Here is a 22,209-nt window from a genome sequence, read left to right as displayed (position 1 = left end):
AAAACACAAAACTTGAAACCATCTTTAGGCATCACCAAGAAACAAACAGGTCACGAGCCCCAGATTTTAATTGCTTTGAAGATCACCTTTCATGGATTAATTCCCAAATTGTGCAGCAGCGACTGAGCATCCTCCCAGGTGCTTTCAGCAGAAGGCTGGAAATTAGCAATGGAAATTAGCAATGGAAATGACTTCTAGCTCACTGCATCCTGCTTTCCTCATTGCTGTGCGCAGATCCAAAGGCTGTGAATGGAGCACAGTAAAAGGAGCAGGGAGCAGCCCAAAGTCACCCAGCACATCTGTGCAGGAGCCAGGATTGCTCTCCACAGCACTCTGACTTTCCTCATTTTGAATAGCTCTGGTGATTGGAGCCTGCTTGTTTCTCAGGAGTTGACCTCATTGTTTGGAAAGGTCCCCAGTGCTTTGCCTGAGTGTTTGTCCCATACACAGCCCCATCCTGTTATTGAGACTGTGAATGGGGAAGCTCTTCCTGTCCTTGAAGTGCAGCCCCCAGGGCTCTTCAAACTGCTCCTCGTGCCTCATCCCACACAGACCCAAAGCCCAGAGGCTGCCAGAGAAATGAGAATACAGAGAACCTCATCTATGGACCCGAGCTTGTCCTCACTTCGAAGCTTTCATAGGGAAGTCCTGGGATGGAGGTAGAAACAGTCTGCTGTGATCTCAGTTTGATCCAATTCCTGATGGGATATCGATGCTTTCCTTCATCCCACCCCGAACAGGACACCCATAGCCATCAGTGTGGCCACATGCAGGAACACAACCTGCAGAAATGCACAGGGCTTCCTGTCCCTGTACCCCCCTGGCACCCCCTGGGATGCTGATGGACCACCAAGAAGACGAGGTCCAACCCACATCATCTTGCCAGTGACCATCTCCATCCGGCAGCATGTAGATGAGTTAGCTTCTAACTAATTAACTTCTGACTTCTTTTGGCTTCATCTAATCTGCCCCTGTTACATCATCACACCTACCATCCGTATTCTGGATCTAGCAAGGGTTTTGTGGGTGCAAGGATGGCACTGGAGGCTGGCACTGGACACCACTGCAGCCCCATTTCTGTAAGCAGGAGGTATATATTGAGCTGCTGGGGCTGAGATCAGAGAATCACAGCATCACTAAGCTTGGAAAAGACCTCTAAGATCACCAAGTCCAACCTCCAGATGTCTGAGTGAGGTCCAGCCCTGAGCTTTGCCATTGCTGGTTTTACAAAACCTTGGTCACCTCAGCAAGATTGCTTTCCTGGCCAAAATTACAGATTTCCAGGACTGAGACTGAGGGGATAAACTCTTGGCAATAATGGATTTATTATCACAGCCCTGATGCAAACCCCACACAGAGGCCAGGCACTTCCTCCTCTCCCCACCCAGGCACAGAGAGCTCATTTTAACTCATTTTTGGGGGGCAGAGAGCAGAGCATCAGTGTGAAAAAATCCCAAAATGAACGCCATAAATCTGCTCCCACACAACAGCTCCCAGCAGCGATGTGCTGGGTGAATGGTTTGCTAAATGATGGTGCAGTGACGGTGGGGGAACAGCCCCCAGGCTGGCTCTTATAGCTCAGCATTGGGCTGCAAGTGAGTGGAGCAAAGAGCAGAATGAAAACCTGCCCACGCTGGCTGTGCCTGCCCTGTGCTGACCTTCATAAAACAAGAGAGCTTCCAATAAGTGAAAGGGATAATACTTGGGAAATAGACGTGGATTGACTGCAGAGGGTCACTTTTCTTAAGTAATTGCCCAAGAACCAAATATTTATTTCAAACAAACCTGACCCGTAGCCTCAATAGAGCCAAGCCCAGCTGATTCCCTTCAGTTCTACGTGCATCCCTAAGCCCCCTGACTTCCAAACAAGCTCATTGCACTAGATTAATTCCAGCCTGCACAAACAAGCAGCTGGTTTTAAATGCTCAGACCCCTGCAGCCATCCCTTGCAGGACAAGCAGGGCAGTGTGGCTGTCACATTGTCACCAGGCTTGACAGACAGGATCTGAGGAGGTTTTGGGGGCAGGATTGTGATCACTTGGAAGCTGAGCAGTAGCAGATGGTTGCACACAAGCAGCAAACCCCGCTCTAACTGGGCATCCCTCTCCCTTCCCGTGGCTCTGCTGTGAGTTTACCCCCTCTTCCTTGCTAGACTTGGGTTCTGATGAAGGGTTTGGGTTCCATTTGGCTTCCATTTCCATTGACCAGATGAGCCATGAAGCCAGGCAGTGCTGAGTGCTCCCACTCCCGGACAACAAGATGGTGCTGAGCCCCTCTCATACGATGCTTGAATCAGCACAGGCTGAGCTGTGGGTTGTGTGCAGACAAGGAGGAAATCTGTGAACTGCATTTAAACCAGCAGGACGCCTGCCTGCATCCTGAGGGCTGAGCACAGGGAGGAACATCCCTCTTTCCTATTAGCACTGCGAGGATGGATGAATGGGACACTGCCCATTGCCAGGATGGTGGACGTGCAAGCAGAGAAGACACAGAATCACAAAACAATTTAGGTTGGAAAAGACCTCCAGGTCACCCAGTCCAGCATCAGTCTGGCCTACTGAGTGCCATCACCAAACCACGTCCCTTAGTGCCATGTCCACGTGTCTTTTTGATACCTCCAGGGATGGGGACACCACTGCTACACTGGACACCTGTTCCAGTGCTTGAAGCCATGATGGACCAGCAAGAGGATGAGGACCAATGCATGTCTTCTTTCCCATGCACTCAACTCCCTCATTCAGACCACTGATATTAAAAAAAAAAAAATCCCTGCCAAGCAGGAGGATGCACAGACTTACATTTGATGAACTGGAGTAGGGAGAGGTTTTGCACGTTCTCAGACCTCGACTTGAGCTGGCGGAGCACATCCTTGCTCTTCTTGCTGCTGATCTCCTTCCCACTTGTCACCTGTGGACAGGTAAGTGTTGATCACCACCAACATTCCCACCCAGCTCACCCCTCCCACAGCTGTGCTGAAGGAAGAAGGGGAAATCTCCCTTTGGAATCACAGCCTGGGGGAGGCAGAGGGCAGCCCACCCTCGTCACAAATGGAGCTTGTGATGCTCTGCGCCCTGCCTGCAAATCCTGCCATCAGGATGAGGGCATCCATGCAGATGTCTGCATGGCAGGGCTCAGAGCCATTTTTTCCCCTTTTCCCCACAGGACTGAATCGTATTTCATAAATATCCATAGACACACAAACCCAAGAAATGATGTACCCGGACCACTGGGCAAAGTGTACCTAAATGAGGCAAAGGGAGCTCTCATTTGGGATGAAGGATGTGAATTTCTCCAGTTTTGGATGGAGGATGAGCATTTCTCCTTAGTGGAGATGGAGATGGGGACGCAGAGGCAGCAATGGGGATGTGCCAAAGGCTCTGGGTTGTGCTGTGCAGCTGCAGACCCCTCACCTCTCTCAGCCTCTTTCCACTGGTCTGGATTATGAGAATCCCAGCTGAATTCTAGCAACTCTGCTCTCTTCTGGTGCCTTTATAGGTTTTGCCCCTAAAGAACAGCAGCATGGAAGGGATATCCTTTCCCTCCATGGAAGGGACCTCCATTCTGGGGATCAGCACAGCTGGAGGGCAGATGTGCTTACACCCTAATTTAGTGTCAGTTGGTGGTTGGAGCTTTGTAGGGATGGGATCCACACCCTGCCTGTCCCGCTGCCACCACTCCAAAGCAGAGAGAAAGACGAGAGGTGGGACATGGAGTCCTTGGATCACCCCAGCTCCATTCTGACCTCCTTAGGAGCCATCCAAGAGCAGCACCCGATGTCCCTGCACATCATCCTGCACCAGCAAGAGGGAGGCCAAGGGAGAGGGGGGTTTTCTGGATGCACTTGTTCTGCAGGCTTTTTACTGGTGGGATGAGGGAATGAATTAGGTGAGAAGTGCTACTACAGAAGCATAACATGGAGAGGGAGCTCAGGGGGAGTGTGGTTTGATGGAAAACCACAGCTTATTTTCAGCCAGCAGCCCTGGGAGCCACGTCTGACATCCCACATCAGCTAACGTGAGTCAGACAAATGAGTTCATCTGATGGAAATTAGATGTTCCACGTTCCCTAAAAGAACTGGATGGTTTGTTGGCTGAAATGAGCTCTTTTTCTCTGAAAGCACGACATTAAACACTGGAAAGGTCACAATGTCCCGTGCTGCGAATGCCACTGTCTCTTCTGAAGAGTCTCTGCACAGCAGCAGTGGGATCTGTGCTGCTCCTTCTCCATGTGCCATTGGTGGAGCACAGAGATTGATATAATCATTTTAAACGCACAGATATAAATCCAGTTCCTGATGCTTTTCCATCAGGACCAGACAGGCAGGAGCAAAAACCGCAGCATTTTTCAAAAACGAATTCAAGCTGTTGCTCACTGCATCTTTCCCAGCTGACAGCTGCTGTTGTTTCAGAGTGGGAACAGCAGTCAGGGCTGCACACCCAGAGCCAAATCCACATCCCCAGTCCTCAGCATCCCCCCAGTCTCTGTGTAAACATGACAGATCTGTGTGCATCTCCATACAAGGAGCAAAGCCCTGGAGGAGAACGCAGGATGCATTGGCTCAGATTCACAATATATTCCTGCAGGAGGAAATGCATTCCTGAGGGGTGAAGCAGGAAAACTGGGAAAGCAAGCAGAGAGGGAGCAGGTCCTGCCTGCTGTGGGGATTTCAGTGTTGCATCACGCATTGGCATGCTGACATCACTGGGTGAAACAAAACAGGTTGGTGGCTCGGCGCTTCCCGGCCGTCTGCTGCAGTCTGTTGCCAAATGAAAACAACCAAATGTAGGAAATGTCGTGCAGAATGGCCCCATGCTCTGTTTTTTTTTAGGATTGTTCCTTAAAGGGCTCGATGGACGGGGCTCCCCTTGCATCCTTTGCTTTTGCAATGGGGTTTTGTCTAACGCTGTCAGGCTTCTTGGGATGGAGAAGGAGGCAGTCGGCTTTTGAGGGGTCTTGGTTGGGTTTCCCAAGGAAGCACCAGCAAAACCGTAGGCTCATGCACTCACTGAGGCTGGAAAAGACCTCCAAGGTCCCCAACCCACCCCACCATGCCGCAGTGCCCCACATCCCTCAGTGCCACATCCCCAGTGCTCTGGAACACGCCCAGGGATGGTGACCCCCACCCCTCTCTGGGCAGCTGTGGCAGTGCCTGATCATCCCTTTGGAGAAGAAAATGTGAGCACGGTGCAGCGTGAGCCCATCGCCTCTTGTCCCGTTTCCATGCACAGACACGAATAAATCAGACACAACGGAGCAGTGCTGGGAGACAGGGGAAGAGCAGGACCTGCTTTGCAGGACAGGCAGATGGAGGTGGCTACTGCAGCCTGGTTTCATGCAGATATACCATGGGAAGAAGGGGATAAATGACCCGCTTTGTGACATACAGGTTTTCTGTGCTTAATTTGGGGTTTCTGGCAGATTTCCCCTCTGGCAGAGCTGAACCTGCCGCTCCAGGCTCAGTGCAAAGCAGGGTCAGTGAACCTATTTAGGTGTTGCACAAACAAAATGTGAAACCTCGTCGCCTGAAAAAGCACCCATTTCCCTCCTGACAAGCTTGTGCTCCTTACAAACACTCCTCTGTGCCTCTTCCAGCAGACGTGGATCCCCCTGGGCCCCATTTCCTTGCGTGCTGACATAGCCATCCTGCAGCCTTGCTCAGGTGGAGCCAGGTGATTATTTTTAACTCCTCCTGTATTTGACATCCCATTGGGAAAATCCAGCCACTGAGACCGACCCATTCCTGTAACGCAGCCACTTCTGCACCATTGCACTCTGACACCTGCCCTCCGAGTGCTCCCCAAATCATGTCCTCTACCTCCAGGCTGGTGCTTAGAGGTTTTAATGGGGAAGCCCTGGGGGCTCTAGGGAAAAAGAATCTCAACAAATGCTTGGATTCCCCTGCCCCAGCTCTTTAACCTTCGGCCACCAGCTGACGACACAAAAGGAGCAGACCACTGAAAGTTTCCCTTGAGTTCTTTTCCTTCCTCTGTGGGTTCTTTCCTTTCTCCTGGAAGCAAACCATGTCACTGCTGGATCAACGTGGGAGGATTCGGATAAATGTGGACAATTTGTCCCAAGAGAGAAATGGGAGAAGTTACTTTTCAGTTCCTCTCCATTGCACGAGGTCCCTGGGACAGAAAAAGACAAGTCACTGCCATCCCACAGCATGGGACCTGGGAAGTTCCCTGCTGATCTGTCTGCAGGGTGTTGTCCTAGGTTTGCCAGTTCCTGCCCTATAGTGTGAGGCGCTGTTGAGATCATCGAATCATAAAATTGCTCAGGTGGAAAAGATCTTCAAGACCATCAAGTCCAACCTCAACCTAACCATACTACCCTAAGCCTGACAACCCAATGCTAAATCATCCAGTCACGAGATGGATGGGTTTAACCATGGAAGAAGGGAGGTGACATCCCAAACTTCTGCTCTGCCACATAGGTCTCCTACCTCGGTGTTTCCCTTTGCCTTCAGGCATCTCCTCAAACAATTCAGGGGTGAATTACAAGTGAGACCTGAAGGGATGGGCAACAGGGGATGCATCTCACTCAGGGACAAAGCAGAAATCCCAGCAGATGCTCTTTGGGGACCAACACAGAGCCATTGCGCTGCTGCAATGCCCTGTGAGCTCCTACACTTCCTATCCCTCCAGCCCTGCCATGAAATGCTCCCCAAAATCCACTGCAAAGGCACGAATCCACTGGCCACCCCTGTTCTCTCCCTCCCGTCTTTGGTGGCACGGTTCCTTTAATGTTCGTGCTTCCTTTCAGTCCTGATGTTTCACCTTCCAAGTGATGCACCACACGTGGGGCACTGGGATGAAGAAGGACCCAACAAGAGAGAAGCTTTGTCCCAGTCATCTCTACTGGTTTGCACACACGTGTCCTTCACATGGATGGGCTACACTGGGCTGGGGGCTGACAAAGGACGGATGACAGCATCCTGTTCTCCCTCTTCAACAACACCAGAGTTTAATTAAACAGTGGAAATCCATATGTCAGAAGGAGAACAACAAATACTCCAGGTCCATCTCCACATGGTCATGGGAGCCATGGGAGGAGCAAGAATGAACTGAAGACAATTTTTCCAGGGGAGGTGGGGAAGTGCTGGCCCTGCCTGCTGCAATGAACTGTGTTGGGAGAGCCAACAGAAATCAGGATGGTTGGAAAAGATTGTTCCTTGGGTTGGAGAGGTCCTCCACGCAGTGCTGAACAAGGTTAGTGCTTCCTCTTTTGTTTCAGGTGCTGAGAGGGCGCCTTTTCCCCTTTCAGACATGGGATGGATGGCACAGCGCTGACCCAACTGCCTACTGGGGAACTGGAAGATGCTCAAGGTCTGGGACAAAACTGTGAGAAATGGAGGCAGCATTAAACTGGAATGACTGGAATAAGACTGGTCTTGACTGGAGGCAGTTTGTCCACTAAAGGCCTTTTCTTCTCGTCTTTAACTTGAGGTGATGACAACCTTATGGCTTCGCTGTGGATGTCCCTCCAGCAGTGTTATTCAGGATGCTAGAAATGCACTGATGGGTTTCAAAGCAGAGGACCAAAAAAAGCACTGATGGAGTGATTGATTCATGAAAAAAAAAAAAGATCAAAGGAGTGAACTCTCATTAGTGTTAACACAAAGTGCAAAAGTCCTTCCAGGAACTTCAAAGGAAGCCGTGAAGATGAAACATGGCTGTAGAATGAAAATCCTCCATCTCTCTTGGCCAGCGAGACAGAGACGTCTGTGGGATGATGTCCATTGGGGACGGTGTGCTGTGGTCTGGAGGGACCACCATGAGCTCAGATGAAGTGTACAGAGTGAGCTGGGAGAAAGAAAAATGAAGGCAGAAGGACTCCCCTTTGCCCCACAGGGCCGCAGCACTTCTGGGAACCCAACAGGGGTAGAACACGACATCCCCCCAAAAAAGCCCAACTGGTCCAATTGGTGACACTTTACAAGGCAGGAGAAGCTCAAATCTCTTGAAGAATCACTTGCTGATGTGGTATTTCCAGAGAAACGAAGCAGTGTTCTGCACCAGGAGGTGCATGTGCTTGTTTAGACAAGTGTTGACATTCTGAGATGAAATCTACGTGAGAGCAGCCAGACAGGCTGCAGCATGACCATGACATTGAAAAGAATGCAATTTCATCAACCAAGCACCTCCACGGGACTCCAGCAGCCAAAAGAATCCCCAGCCTTCCTGTGTCACACCTCCTCTATAAGAACAACATGCTTTGAGTCGTTCTCTGCCATGCTCTGTTTGCCAGAAAGCCAGAACCACAGCCCAACATAGCACTTGGGAAGCCCAGCAGCTGTTTCGTGTGCTGGCACAAGTATGCATTTGCTCACCAGGGATGCAGAGATGTTGAGACCCCATTGGCAAGAACTGAGGTGTGAGCAAAGCTGGGTGCTGCAACCCCGTGTGCAAGTGAGTGCTGAAAAAATGGGGTTTAGCAATGGAAATGAGACAAACTACCCACTAGCCTCAGTATTTCAAACAGCCAGGGCACTTCTCAAGAAAGCTGGGGATGCATTGTCCCATTGTTTGTATTTCCTATGAAACAGGATTGACTTCCTCATCAGATATATAGGAAATGGGCCAGCAGTGTAACAGCTGCCAGCAGCTCCTAAGATGGACAAGGCAGAAGGAGAAGGACCATTCCTTCCCCTGAGATGTGGGGAGTGCAGCTGGGCCAGGAGGCTGAGAAAGCAGGACCTCCATCACACAGGGTTTTCCTGGCTCTATATCCTCCTGCACAGAAGTGCTGCTTTGGTGTCCCCCCATGAAGTCATCACATCCATTGAGCTGCTTGCACATGGCTGGGTTTCACTCAACTGGGCTGTGCTTAGCATAGAGCCTAAGTAAGAACAACTGATGCTGGACACAAGGCCACACCACAGCTCACATGGAATCATAGAATTATTAAGGTTGGAAAAGACCACTAAGAACATTGAATCCAACCATCAACCCATCCCCACCACGTCCACTCACAGAACCACAGGTTCATTAAGGTTGGAAGAGACCTCCAAAACCATCAAGTCCAACCCCAACCCATCCCCACCATGACTACTCACAGAATCATGAAGGTTGGGAAAGACCCCTAAGACCATTAAGTCCAATCGTTGACCCATCCCCACCATGCCCATACATCACATCCTTCCTTGAGGGAGGATGCTTGTGTGCAATGCCACAGGGACCACCCGCAGCCCCTCTCCTACCTCTTTTGGCATTTCCCGTGGGAAGAAGAAATAAGGCACTGCGGACACGGCCACGAGGCTGGCTGCCACCAGGAAGCCAAGCCACCAAGCACCAACCCACCGTGGGTCTTTGTTGGTCAGCAGGACCTCATCTGCAGCACAAACAGATGGAATGGTGTTTAGTCCAAGTCCCACAGTGCAGCAAAGGGGCGGTGCTGAGTGGCCTCAGGCACCCAAGACAACGGTGTGCTCCGTAAAGGAGGTTCCCACTCTGGGGACCATCAGTTCTGAGGTCCGAGCAGCCTGAAGGTATACTAAGTAAGGGTGTAGCTGATAGTAAATCAGAAGTTGTTGACTCCCTCCTGGGTAGAGAGGCCTTTCAGGGAGATCTCAGTAAATTGGAGGGCTGGGGAATCACCAATGTCATCAAGGGTCAGGCTGAGTGTTAGGGAGAGGTTCTGCTCTTGGGCAGTGGGCATGGCCCTGAGTTGCTGGAGCTCAGAGAGCTCTGGGACACAGCTCTCAGCCATAGGGTTGGGTGGTGAGGTGCAGGATTAGGAGCTCACTGGTCTTTGTGGGTCCTCTCCAACTCGAGATATTCCATGGTTCTGTAGAAGCATAGAATCACCAAGTTTGGAAAAGACCTCCAAGGTCATCTAGTCCACCTACCACTGACATTTCCCTACTAAACCACGTCCCACAGTACAACATCCAACCTGGCTCGCGCCACGCTACCAATCACAGAATAGTTTGCGTTGGAGGGGAGACTTAAGGGTCATCCAGTTCCAACTCTGTGCTGTGGGTTGGACTGTCACCCACCCAAACAGGTTGCCCAGAGCCCCATCTCAGCTCACTCCTCAGCATCACAGCACGATGGGGATGGATGGCTGAGCAGAGCTGCTGCCCTCACCCACCTCCAGCCACTTTGTCGATGTCGACGTAGAAACGCAGCATGCCAGAGCCCAGCATGAAGCCCACCCCCGGCCCAACCACGGTCAAGGAGAACAGGATGCCTGCAGGGAAGAGAGCAGAGAGGGGCTCAGCCCCATGCTGTGGGGTTGCAGGTGGCTCCCACCACACCTGCCCCCACTGTGGGCTGTTTCCCAGCAGCTTTCTCACCTTTCTCCTATTGAGATCTATCCTATCTATGGGGATAACAACCCCGTGCTTTCTAGGCTCCTTTTGCAGGAAAGGATTTGCAAAACTCAGATGTTTCCTTGCTACTTTTCTCCAGCCTCCTAGGCAAGGTGAAGCCAGATGTGCCCTTTGACATCATAAATCTAGATAAAACGAAGTTGTTCGAGGGATTTTTGACGTCATCGTGCCACGTGCGTTAATTTCCATTGCCAGTTTACTGTCCGCCCTTTGCAGAGTGAGGGTGATAACAGTTATCAGCAAACCCTTTGATATGAATTGCCGATGAAAACAATAATGCTGAAGGTCCCACTCCCATTCTTTTAAATAAGCTCCAAAGGTCTGGAGCAAAATTTAGAACCACAGAATGGTTTGAGTTGGAAGGGAACCTTAAAGGCCATCTGGTCCCACTCCCCACAGTGCACAGGGACACCCACAGCTCCAGCAGTGCTCAAATCCCCATCCAGCCTGACCTTGGCTGTCTCCAGAAATGGGTTATCTATTTGGTATGGTGCTTCCAGACAGTAGTGACCTGCTTTTGAGTCATCCTTGCAGGCCCATCCAGCTCAAAATACGGTTAATAGATGCCAAAGGGCTTGGAGGACCTGTGTGGACCATCTCATCCATCCCACTACCGTGAGACATCTCTCCCATGCATCTGCCCCTACTCATTGCACTGAAGGATGCTTGCCCACCCTCTAGATGGTTGTTCCTGCTGTTTCAGCCTCCTGTCATTTTCCCCACACCTAAAAATAATCCCAACCTCTCCCCTAAATCACGTTTTCCAGCACACCTGGTCCGTCTGCTCTTGCTACAGAGGGTCAATTCTGTTTTCCCCTCTTTCCACCACTGCCCCAGCCTTACCCAAATAGAGGGGGGAGTTCCTCTCGCTGGCAAAGTCGTCAATGTAGGAGATGCCGAAGGGTTGGATGGGGACACCGCCGATGCCCAGCAGCACCTGGGCGATGAACATGACGAGGAGAACCTCGTGGTTCTCCCTGGCAGTGTGGGGGGCACAGATGGAGTCACTGAGGTTCCCCGAGGAGCCCATCCCTTCGGGTTGGCACAGGTCGGTGGTGTTGCTGAACACACCTGTGGGGACAAGGGAGGGGCTGAGGGTTGGTCAGGAGAAAAGAAGAGAGCAGCAAGAGTGATTCGGGTTGGAAGGGACCTTAACGATCATCTATTTCCGATCTTCCTGCATTGAGCAGGAAAAACAGAAATAAAATATCATAGAATGATAGAATGGCCTGGGTTGCAAAGGAGCACAGTGCTCAGCCACTTCCAACCCCCTGCTGTGTGCAGGTCACCAACCAGCAGCCCAGGCTGCCCAGAGCCACATCCAGCCTGGCCTTGAATGCCTGCAGGGATGGGGCATCCACAGCCTCCTTGGGCAACATGAATAAGACCGTAGGGGAGGTGTTTATAGCAGGATGTTTATCATTATACCCCAAATCACCTGCAAATCCAAGTGTTCAACACAGCCACCTGTACCATCTACTCCAGAATGAGTGGTTAATTGTTATCCAACCACCATTTATACCTGATCCCTGTGCACAGCCGTGAATTATTCACCTATTCCATCTTCCTTTGGTGCCCATAGCTGAGCAAACCAGCTGCTCTCTGATGAGCCAGAGAAAAAGCATTCATTCGGGGCTCCTACAGGATTTGCTGGAACTCTGTGGCGGGATTTCATAGAATCATAGAATGGTTTGATTTGGAAGGGACCCATGAAGGTCACCTGGTCCCACACCTCTGCAATGCATGGGGACATCCACAGCTCCATCAGTGCCCAGAACCCCATCCCCTGACCCTGAGTGTCTGCAGGGTTGGGGCATCCACCACCTATCTGGGAATGTGGGATGGTGTCACAAGAGAGAAGTGTTCTCCCTTCTTTTCTTCTCATCCCTTCGCCTTCTTTCAGGAAGAAACCCCCAATTCCACCCCAACCCTGTTCTCCACGAGCAATATATATATACATGCCTGTTTCTCACAAGATGTTGACTTTTAGACAGGGTCTAGAACCCCAAGGAAACACTCTGAGTTGTCTCAGCTGCACATGGGCAGGCAGAGAGATGCCCCGCAAGCAGGAGATGGGCATGAAGCTGCTGCTCACCCACTGCAGATGACATTTCACCTCCTCTGCCATCCTCGCTCCTTCCCACAACTCCAATTTCCTTCCCATAAAAAGCTCAAAGGGGTCAATGTACACACCGTGTCTTATCTCAGGAAAATGAAAGTAAAGGAACAGCTGATGTGGGTGAGGTCAGCTTGGTGCAGCTGATGGAAGAGATGGCTTCTGTGATATGAGTGAGGTCAGCTTGGTGCAATTCATGGAAAATGGGAGCCCTGATGTCTGGAGAAGGCCTTCCCTCTGCCTGGCTGCAGCATGGGACAAGGGGAACCAAACTTCACGCCCATCCTCATGCCCTTCCCTCCGGCTCCAGCATACAAGCTGTCTCCTGGCTCTGCCTCCCCAAGGGCAGTAGTTGCCATTGGGCACTGAGATGGTTTAATTCGCTCATTAAAACTCATCTTGCAGCTGCTGATCGTTTCCTTCCTCTATCCCAAAAGGCATAAAATAAGTTCCTAGAGTACCTACTGGCAACGGACTGGTCGTACTCATAAGGTCCTGTGATGAAGTGAGGGAGGGACATGAGGAACCCAGCCAAGGAGACCAGGATGGCACCGCAGCCGATGAAGCGGGGCCGGTGCACGCGACTCCCAAAGTAGCTTATGAAGACAATCAGCAGCGTGTTCCCCACCTGCAGCAGGACACAAAGCAAGAAGCCTCAGAAATGCCAGTAGAGGAGCATGGGAGGAGCGTGGACAGGAGAAGTGAGCAGGGCTCACCTCGTTGAAGGATGCGAGCAGCCCTGATGTCTTGCTGGAGAGGCCGTAGCGTTTCTCGATGGTTGAGATGGAGCTCTTCAAGTAGCTGGAGACCAGGAGCTGGGAGAGCTGCAGCAGCCCGTGGCAGAACACAAAGAACTGCCGACACAAAACGAGAGCATCAGGCACCGTTACTGCGAGCTGCAACACTGCAACAAAAGCGTTTGTGCAACTCTTACACTAAGGCATGGCCATGGAACACAAACCAGCCAATGTGGGATCATGAAAGGCAAGTCCTGCTCGACCAACCCCATCTCCTTCTATGACTGCTTGACCCAGATGATGCAAATCTTATGGGGAGCAGATGAGGGAACTGGGATGGCTTAGTTTGGAGAAGAGGAGGCTCAGGGGAGACCCCACTGTCCTCTTGAAAGGAGGTTGTGGTGAGGTGGGGGTCAGCCTCTTCTCACCGGTAGCAGCGACAGGACAAGAGGAGATGGCCTTAAGTTGCACCAGGGGAGGTTCGGGTTGGATATTAGGAGAAATTGGTTCCCCAAAGAGTGGTTGAGCGTTGGCGCAGCTGCCCAGGGAGGTGGTGGGGTGTACAGGAACCGTGGGGATGTGGCGCTGAGGGATTGGTCATTGGGCACGGTGGGGGTGGTTTGGGCTTGGGTGTGGGGATCTGGGAGGTCTTCTCCAGCCCTAATGGCTCACTGAAACATTCTCTCTGCTCCTGCCAGCAGCGGTTTTCAGTCACCACCATTAAGTAGTTCTCTGTCCAAAATTACCAGAGGGTTAATGCTCGTAAGGAGAGTGCAGTTTCTTCAGCAGATAAATAGCTGCGGATCAACAAATCCTTCCACCTGGGCTGCTGCTCACTTGTGTTGGCCTTGACCTGAGGTCTGCAGCAGGAGCTGTGCAGCCCTCCTACACCCAGCCAGCCTGACTCCAGCAGCCACCCCGGTGCTGGCAGGAGATCCAGGATGGGAATGAGCCCTTCCAAACATGACAATGAGCAGCTCCTCTAGAGAAAGTCAGGAGGAGGTCAGGGAGGGGAATTCAGTTCTCCACTTTTCCTCCATTTTTTGTTTATTTTTAGCTCCTGCTAAGATTTGGATGCCTCTTCTTCATTTCCAGAAGGAAAACTTGTCAAAGACTGCCAGCATCCCAGAACAAAACCCTGACCCCATCTCCTCCCAAGTTTGGGATGTATTTGTGATGTGTGCACAGCTGCCCCAATAAACTCATGCCTGAGGGCAGCATCCATCCTCCAGTTCCTCACACAGAAGCATTTCTCCATCATCAAATAAACCATCCCCGGAGGGATGGGGTCTCCCTTCACCACATCTCTGCACTCAGTAAAGGGAGGGAGGTGATGCCAATCTCCTACCCTGCTGCCACATGGCTCACCACATCCTTTCCCAGTCTCCAAAGGAGTTCAGACCACCTCAGCACCCTAAGGATCACCAGGGTGTGGGTACCACTACCTTCAGCCACGTGTCGTCATCCTGCCAGCTAGATAAGATGGGCAGAATAAAGCACAGAAAAGAGAGATGCCTGCACAGGAATCCACGTGGCTGGGTTGCAGCTTTGGACAAGGATCTCTGCTTCTGGCTCAACCACCAGCTGGTTATCCACCAGGAAAAGAGGAGCAGGCTGGTGGCCATTGGATCTGCTGGAGAGACAGGCATCCCTGCTCTTGTTCTGCAGAGTTATCCAGGTGTTTACAAACCCCTCGCCCTTCCCCATCCCTTCCCACTTCTTGGAGCACAGGTTGTGATTCCTGGCCCTCAATGCCAGGGATGTGACACCACGCATCCCCATCTCCTCCAATCCAGCTCGCTGGATTTGGGGTTTGGTTCTGTCCCAGTGGTGAGGTCTGTGATTGCAATGGAAGCAGGCTGGGGGCATTCTCTGGTGCCAATGTCATGGCAAAAATACCAGCAGTCATCCTTCCAAGTGCCCCAAGCACCCACAACAAGGGGGTTTCACCAAAGACAAGGGAGGGGGTTCACGAAAAACAATGGGGTTTAACCAAAAACAAGGGGGTTTCACCAAAAACAAGGGGTTATGACAAAAACAAGGGGGTTTCAACCCAAAAAAAGGGGCTTTCACCCAAAGCAAGGAGGGTTCAAAAATAAAACCAAAACAACGGAGGTTTCACCAAAAAAGAAGGGTATTTCAACAAATAAAGAAAGGGGAGTTCAACAAAGAGGTTTCACAAAAACGTGGGAATTTCAGCCAAAAAAAGGGAAGATTTCAACCCGAACAAAGGGGTTTCAAAAAAGAAAAAAGCAAAACAAACAAAAAAAACAACAAAGCAGTTTCACCAAAAACAATGGGATTTCAAGTAAAGCGAAAGGAATTTCAACAGAAACAGGGGTTTCAAAAAACAACACATGGGGATTTCACAAAACAAGGGGAGTTTAAACCCAAACAAGGGGGTTTCAACCAGAACAAGGAGGTTTCACCAAAAATAAAGGGGGGTTCAACCAAAACAAGAGAGTGTCAGTCAATAAAAGGGGGGATTTCAACCCAAACAAGAGTTTCACCAAAAACAAGGGAGTTTAACAAAAACAAGGGGGGGTTCAATCAAAAAAGGGGGGCTTCAAGCAAAACAATAGGGCTTCAACCCAAAGAAGGGGGGTTTTACTAAGAATAAGTGTTTTTCATAAAAAATAAGGGTTTTCACAAAAAAAAAAAACCTAAGGGTTCGAAAAAAACAAGAGGGTTTCCACCAAAATGAGGGGGTTTCACCCAGAATGGGAATAGTCCCCAATCCTCAGCTTCCTTTTCTAGGGGAAAAGTGGCAGCTGGCCCTGGGCAATGCCACATAGGCAGCACACTGCAATCCAGAAGATGTGAGCTCTGGAGATCCCTGATCTGCTGGGAATCTGGGGGTGAAAACATCTCCCTGGGACTTCCCAGTGATGGAAAGGAATATATACTCATGGGAAAACAAAACCCAGAACTGGAAGAAGGATCCCAGGGAGGGAGCAGGAGCCATGGGAGATCTGCAATGGTGTAACCACTGCGGGATCCACTGGGGAGAAGCAAAGGGAAGGAAACTCAGCACAGCACAGCTTCCTGAGATTGATATTGATAGCAGAAGGACTGCTTTGATCCTTCATTTAACATTTTGACCTCCTTTCTTCAGCACGTGACTTTTATTAAATGACTGTTAGTGACCAAAGGTTGAAAAGCAAGGAGCAAGCAAACACGAAGAGCACTGCCCAGTTTTTTTCCAACTTCTGCAGTGATTTTAAGCCAACAAGTTCTGGGGGAAAAAAAAAGCATCACAGAAAAATTCAGTTATTTGCAAAATCTGGAAGAACTTCTGCACTTCCCATTCCTCCATGGTGATGATTTGCTTTTCTTGGGCAGCCAAATCTTGCAAATAAAGCTCTGTGAGGCTACATCTCCTTCTTGTGCTTCTCAGGGAGTCATTGCCCTGACCACAGGGCATCGTTAGGCTGGGAAATATCTTAGTGAACAAATAAACAGAGAGTGGGTAATTGCTGGTGTCCAATTCCCAGTTTGCTCCATTGCAGTTGTGCCAGCACAAAGTCTGCCACGGGGTTCCAAAGGGACCTGCAATGAGGTCCCATCAGTCTTCTTCTTCCTTTGGGGCAGAAGACCACCAGGGCTGGACAGATGAGGATGCAAATGACACCTTACAGTGTTCTCAGCTAGGCAGGGAGATAGGATGTGAAACAGGGCCTCTGTGTCATCTTTCTGTGCCACTTAGTTATTTTAGACCGTGACTTGGGACCAGTGGGATAAACTGGCCTGGGTCAGATGGGCATCGTGACAATGAAGGTTGAATCCTCTAGATTTATTGTTCCAGGAGCTCAGGAAACCCCATTATTTTAATATATATGAAATTTGGCTGAAAGGTAACCTTCCTGCAGCCTAAGGCCATCCTCATAAGTGACCCCATCAGCCCATGGAACCACAGCTCCTCCTGCGCTGAGCATCTCCACCATCCACAATGGAGTTGGAATCATAGGATCATAGAATCATTAGTCTCACGGAACCACAGAATCATTAAGAATCATTAAGGATGGAAAAGACCTCTGAGATCATCAAGTCCAAGCTCAACCCACCCCCACCATGCCAACTCATAGAGTCATTAAGGTCGGGGGAGATTACTAAGATCATCAAATCCAACTGTCAACCCGTCAGCTGGGGAGAAGAAGGCCACTGGGATATGAGGTGGGTCTGCAAGCATGAGCCCCTCGTGCCTGACAGACGGACAGACCTCCCAGAAGCAACCCCAAAGGCAGCTGCTCGGCATCTCCTCCTCATTAAGGGCCAAGCCACACTGACATCCCCCCCCTTATAAATTGGCAGTGTGCTAACGACTCGAAAACTCCAACTGAGTGCTTGCGTAGGCTGAAGAGGAAGGAAGGGAGAGGCTTTTTAATGCAATTTATGTAAACATTTGATGCCTCCCAGATGCCTCCTTTGCAGGAAACACCTCGAAGGAGGCAGGACTTGAAGGTAAACACTCTCCTGGAAGCTGAGAGAGAGGCAGAGCAAGATGGGATCCCATCGGAGACCTGCGCACAGAGCTGGGCCACCACCAAGTCCAGCACTGTGCCTGCAGTGGGGTCAGATTGTAGCTAGGACATCTGTCCAGAGCAAAGGGGAATCACAGATTCATAGAATCACAAGGTTGGAAAGGACCTATAAGATCATCTAGTCCAACCATCCTCCCGTCACCATTAATATCACAAGCTACTAAACCGTATCTCATAGGGAGCACTTCTGCTAGAGGGCTGGAACTGGATGATGGGTTGGAGCGGGATGATCTTTATGCTTCCTTCCAGTCTAAGCCATTCTAGGATTTCTGCCTCTCGAGGAGTTCTTCTCCTGGTCTGTACTCATATCTGGGATTACCTCTACCCAACACCTGCACATGGCTTTGTTGAACCCTCTGGGTTCTTGTGTGCCCGTTTTTTGAGCATGTCCATGCCTCTCTGGATGGCATCTCTTCCTTCTTTGTGTCAACTGCACAACTCAGCTTGGCGTCATCTGCAAACTGCTGAGGATGTGCTTGATCCCACCATCAGCATCACTGATAAAGATGTTGAAGTGCACCATTCCCAAAGCAGACCCCTGGAGGACGTCACTTGTCACCACCTCCACCCAGACACGGAGCCATTGACCACCACCCTCTCCAACCACTGTGACCACGCAACCAATTCCTTCTCCACCCAATAGTCCACTCTTCAAACCTGTATCTCTCCAATTTAGTGACAACGATGTGGTGCAGGACTGTGCCAAAGGTCTCGCACAAGTCCAGGCAGACATCAATTGTCCTTCCTTTGTCCACCAATGCCATCCCTCCGTCATAGAAGACCACCAGATGGATCAGGCACCAGATTGTCCTCCCTACCACAGGAGGAGCAGGAAGCAAAATTCTCAGCAGTGCTTCTCTGCAATCATGGGCTCTTGGAAAAACTCAGTATTTTTTCTTTATATTTCTGAAAGGCACCACAGGAATTTTGCAGTTTCTTCTTTACGAAGCCTTGTGTCGTGTTGGCACAGTATGAGTGCTCCTACTCTGCACACATCATACAGAAATGCAGCCAACTCTAGATAGGCAGCAAAATGTAGAACTGGGAGCTGAACACCAATAACTTCCCTTCCAATGGTTTGGGAATAAAAAGAAGACTCTTACAAAGCTTCTATTATGTTTTCCAGTTTAATTGCACCTCGTTGCATGGGACTGGGTGTAAGGCTCCAGCACTGATCTGAATGACTGGCAACAGAGGTGCGGGGCTAAGACAGCTCTGTTTTGCTTCCAAAGCGAGGCACAGAGCAGAAGACATCAAGGGCTGAATCCAGGGTCAGGTGCACCATGGAAAAATGGGCAGTCCATGCATTCAGGTCTTTGCCAGGGTGTTGGAGCCACGATGGAAGCATCAGCAGGCCTGACTTTACCTATCCTGATGCTATCTATCCTGACATTATCTATGTCAACATCATCTATCTTGACATTATCTATTCCAGTGTTAGTTGTCCAGAAGTTATCTATCCTGATGCACTGTGGGAATTACTGTCAGATATCTTTATGAGTTCATGGCCCATCAGCCCATGGAACATTCCCTAGGAGGGCAGCTTGAGTTATGCCTCTCCGTTCCCTTTGGACACACAGCAATTAACTTTCACACCCTCATATATGCATGCTGATAAAAAACTGCACTCCTCAGTCACTTCAAATGCACGAATTGCACTGTGCAATTGTTTTGTGCTTCTGGGAGAACTGTTCAAGCACCGGTTTTGAAGTTATCTTCTGTAAGGAAGTCATCTACTCATTTAGAAACTGAACGGGGTGACAGAACTTCTTGAAAACCGAAAAATAAAAATAAAACAAGGTTTGGGGGAAACATCATGTGCTGAGTACAGTTGTGTAGTTGGACACAGGCAAGCCCAGCTGTGCCACAGGGGTGAGAAGAAGCCCTTTGACCGTTCAGTGTGGAACACAGAATTGGAAGAGGTGTTGCTCTCCTTTGTCATGCCTGGTTGTGGCTCTGGTGAGGTTGGTCCAGCAACCATGAAGGGTCAGTCAGAGCTTGTGATGCACTGGAACAGGTTGCCCAAGGAGGCTGTGGATGCCCCATCCCTGCAGGCATTCAAGGCCAGGCTGGATGTGGCTCTGGGCAGCCTGGGCTGCTGGTTGGTGACCTGCACACAGCAGGGAGTTGGAACTGGATGAGCACTGTGCTCCTTTGCAACCCAGGCCATTCTATCATTCTGTGATTCTTCTCATTTTTCCACACAGAAATCCAGCTCTATGGTATCTATGAGGAACATGGGTACCTGGGTACCTCCTCACCCCGTTTCCAGCCAAATCCTTCCCTTTTAGTCCTTCTTGGGATGGGCTCCAAACACCTCCCAGTATAATTCCAGTACATACCACCAGTTTGAGAGCTGCCTATCTCCAACCTGAAGCTCCCCACAAGCCTCCCGAGCACTTGCCCTCATGGATGTCTCACTCAGCAAAATGGATGTTGGTTCTGCACGTAGTCCCAGTGCTGACTTTGCACCCCAGTGGCTTTCATCACTGGAGTTTTGAGCCACTTTAAAATATCTTTGCAAGGAAAAATCGATGGGGTTTTATATTTAAAGATGTTCATGCTGGAATGTGAAAAAATAGAACTGCAGGGACTGGAAAGAGGGTGGGGGAAAAAGCTCAGGACTGCATGGCACCAGTCCTGTGCCTCCAAGCCCACACATTTCTGGTGGCTCACTGTCTATGTGACTCTGGGATCACACTGTGACCTGCAGGGGGTGAGAGGGTTAAATTCATCCACATTTATTAAAAAAAACCCACAAACCTAAACAAATGTTTCTTGCTTCTTACGCCTTGAACACTGGGGTCTTTTTCCCTACAGCCCGGTGAGACTCTGATATTGACTCCCAGCTACACTGCTGGTAGCATTAAATTATCTTTAATTGAGGACACGTGGTGGCCCTGAGTCTGGCAGGACATTGCATTTCCACAGGACTTTGAAGGAGCAAGGTTTATATGACTGTCCTCACCAAGTCACCACCAACTCTGCCAAGTCAACGGAAGCATCTCCCATCCTGTTCTCCATTTATTCAACCAAGAGCGTCAGCGCTGGTCCTCTCCCTTTCTTTAAAAGACAACACTGGGATAGATAATATCAGGATAGATAACATCCACTTCTCTTTGTTTAAAGAGCATCTTGAAGGCTGATCCTCACAAGCTCAATGACACGCTCCATTGAACGGAGAAATTGCCGCCCAGCTGCTGCTTGGCTTTGGTTGTCTGCCTCTTTGGGTGTGTGGGAAAAGAGCATGAAACTTCCAAACTTTGCAGAAGAAAAGATGGAAATATGAGCCGACGCCTGCTGAGCACTCGATTTCTTCCTGCAAGGCAGCAGTTGGTGCTGATTTGCAATGCTTTCTGCCCAATTTGCAGATGTTCCTTATCTTAGTGTTTATGCCTTTTTCCCTTCTGAACGTTGCTGCACTGTGCATTACCTTCTCCAACAGAATCTTCACCAGTGGTCCCTTGTGGCCCCCACATCTCTTCCTAGCTTTGAGAAGGAACCTTCCACCTGGCTTTCCCATGGCTCAGCCCTACGTGTGCTCCACGACAGAGCAAACCACTGACAGACACCAACTTCTGGAGATCCTCAGAGCGGTTTGACATGGCCCATGTGGCTGGCTGCCTGCTCTGGGCCCAGCAGAGCTCCTGGGGGAGATGTGGAGGAACCTCCTTGTGTGCCCTGGAACATGGGACAGCCCAAATACCCAACACAGAGCTGCCTGAATCCCCATGGGGGCCAATGCAGGGCGGGTGGCCTGAGTCATTGCTTGGGAATAAATGCACACAGCAGCAGGGTTTGCAGCAGCTAGATGCCTACATTTCTGTAGGAATAAGCAGCAATCCTATTAGTGCCTTCTGCAGGAAGCTAAGCTTCTCCAGGCCAGCAAAACCAAAGGGGTTACGGAAAGCAGGATGCATTTACCTTGATGCTGAGAAATGGGTTCCTGCAGAGTGCTTTCTGGGACCGATCCGGGCAGCTGCTCTTTGTAGCAGTGCTTGTCATTCTGTCAGGTCTGCTTTGTCCTCCTGCCAAAATAAATCATGTGGCACAAAGCTAAGTGCTCCGTAGGAATCTGCCTTGCTCAGCACAGCAAAATCCTGTCATGCTTTGCAAACGCCCACGGCACACGGTCGTCATATTAATTATTCTCAGTTTTCATTTCTTTTAGCCTTTCATTTCTGCAAAAAGCAGCACGCAAAACACAAGCACAGTCATCCCCAGGGCGCATGAGAGGCTCAGAATTATCAGTCATTTCACTCAAATGCAACAAAGTACCAACTGCTTGAGGAAGGAGAGCTGGGGCCTGGATCCTGGCATTTCTGAATCTCAGTTGTACCAGAATGTAGAATTATAGGAGCACAGAAGGCTGGGTTGGAAAGGGTCTTAAGGATCATAGAAATCTAGAATGAGTAATGTTGGGTTGGGTTGGGTTGGAAGGATTGGGTTGGAAGGGTCCTTAAGAATCACAGAACCATA

The 22,209-nt window shown here is 50.1% G+C and overlaps 1 protein-coding gene across 1 annotated transcript in view; it reads right to left on the bottom strand.

The window, feature by feature from the left end:
* SLCO2B1 (solute carrier organic anion transporter family member 2B1) overlaps window positions 1-22,209 on the bottom strand; it is a 33,424-nt gene that overhangs the window by 10,518 nt on the left and 697 nt on the right. Inside the window, 7 exon segments of the mRNA XM_019612388.1 lie at window positions 2,799-2,907; window positions 9,203-9,333; window positions 10,096-10,194; window positions 11,180-11,407; window positions 12,918-13,080; window positions 13,169-13,306; window positions 21,655-21,758. Coding sequence (XP_019467933.1) covers window positions 2,799-2,907; window positions 9,203-9,333; window positions 10,096-10,194; window positions 11,180-11,407; window positions 12,918-13,080; window positions 13,169-13,306; window positions 21,655-21,758 — 972 coding nt within the window.

The sequence above is a fragment of the Meleagris gallopavo genome, chromosome 1 (genome assembly GCF_000146605.3).
Source record: "Meleagris gallopavo isolate NT-WF06-2002-E0010 breed Aviagen turkey brand Nicholas breeding stock chromosome 1, Turkey_5.1, whole genome shotgun sequence".
NCBI lineage: Eukaryota > Metazoa > Chordata > Aves > Galliformes > Phasianidae > Meleagris > Meleagris gallopavo.
This window is presented reverse-complemented; position numbering and strand designations above follow the sequence as displayed.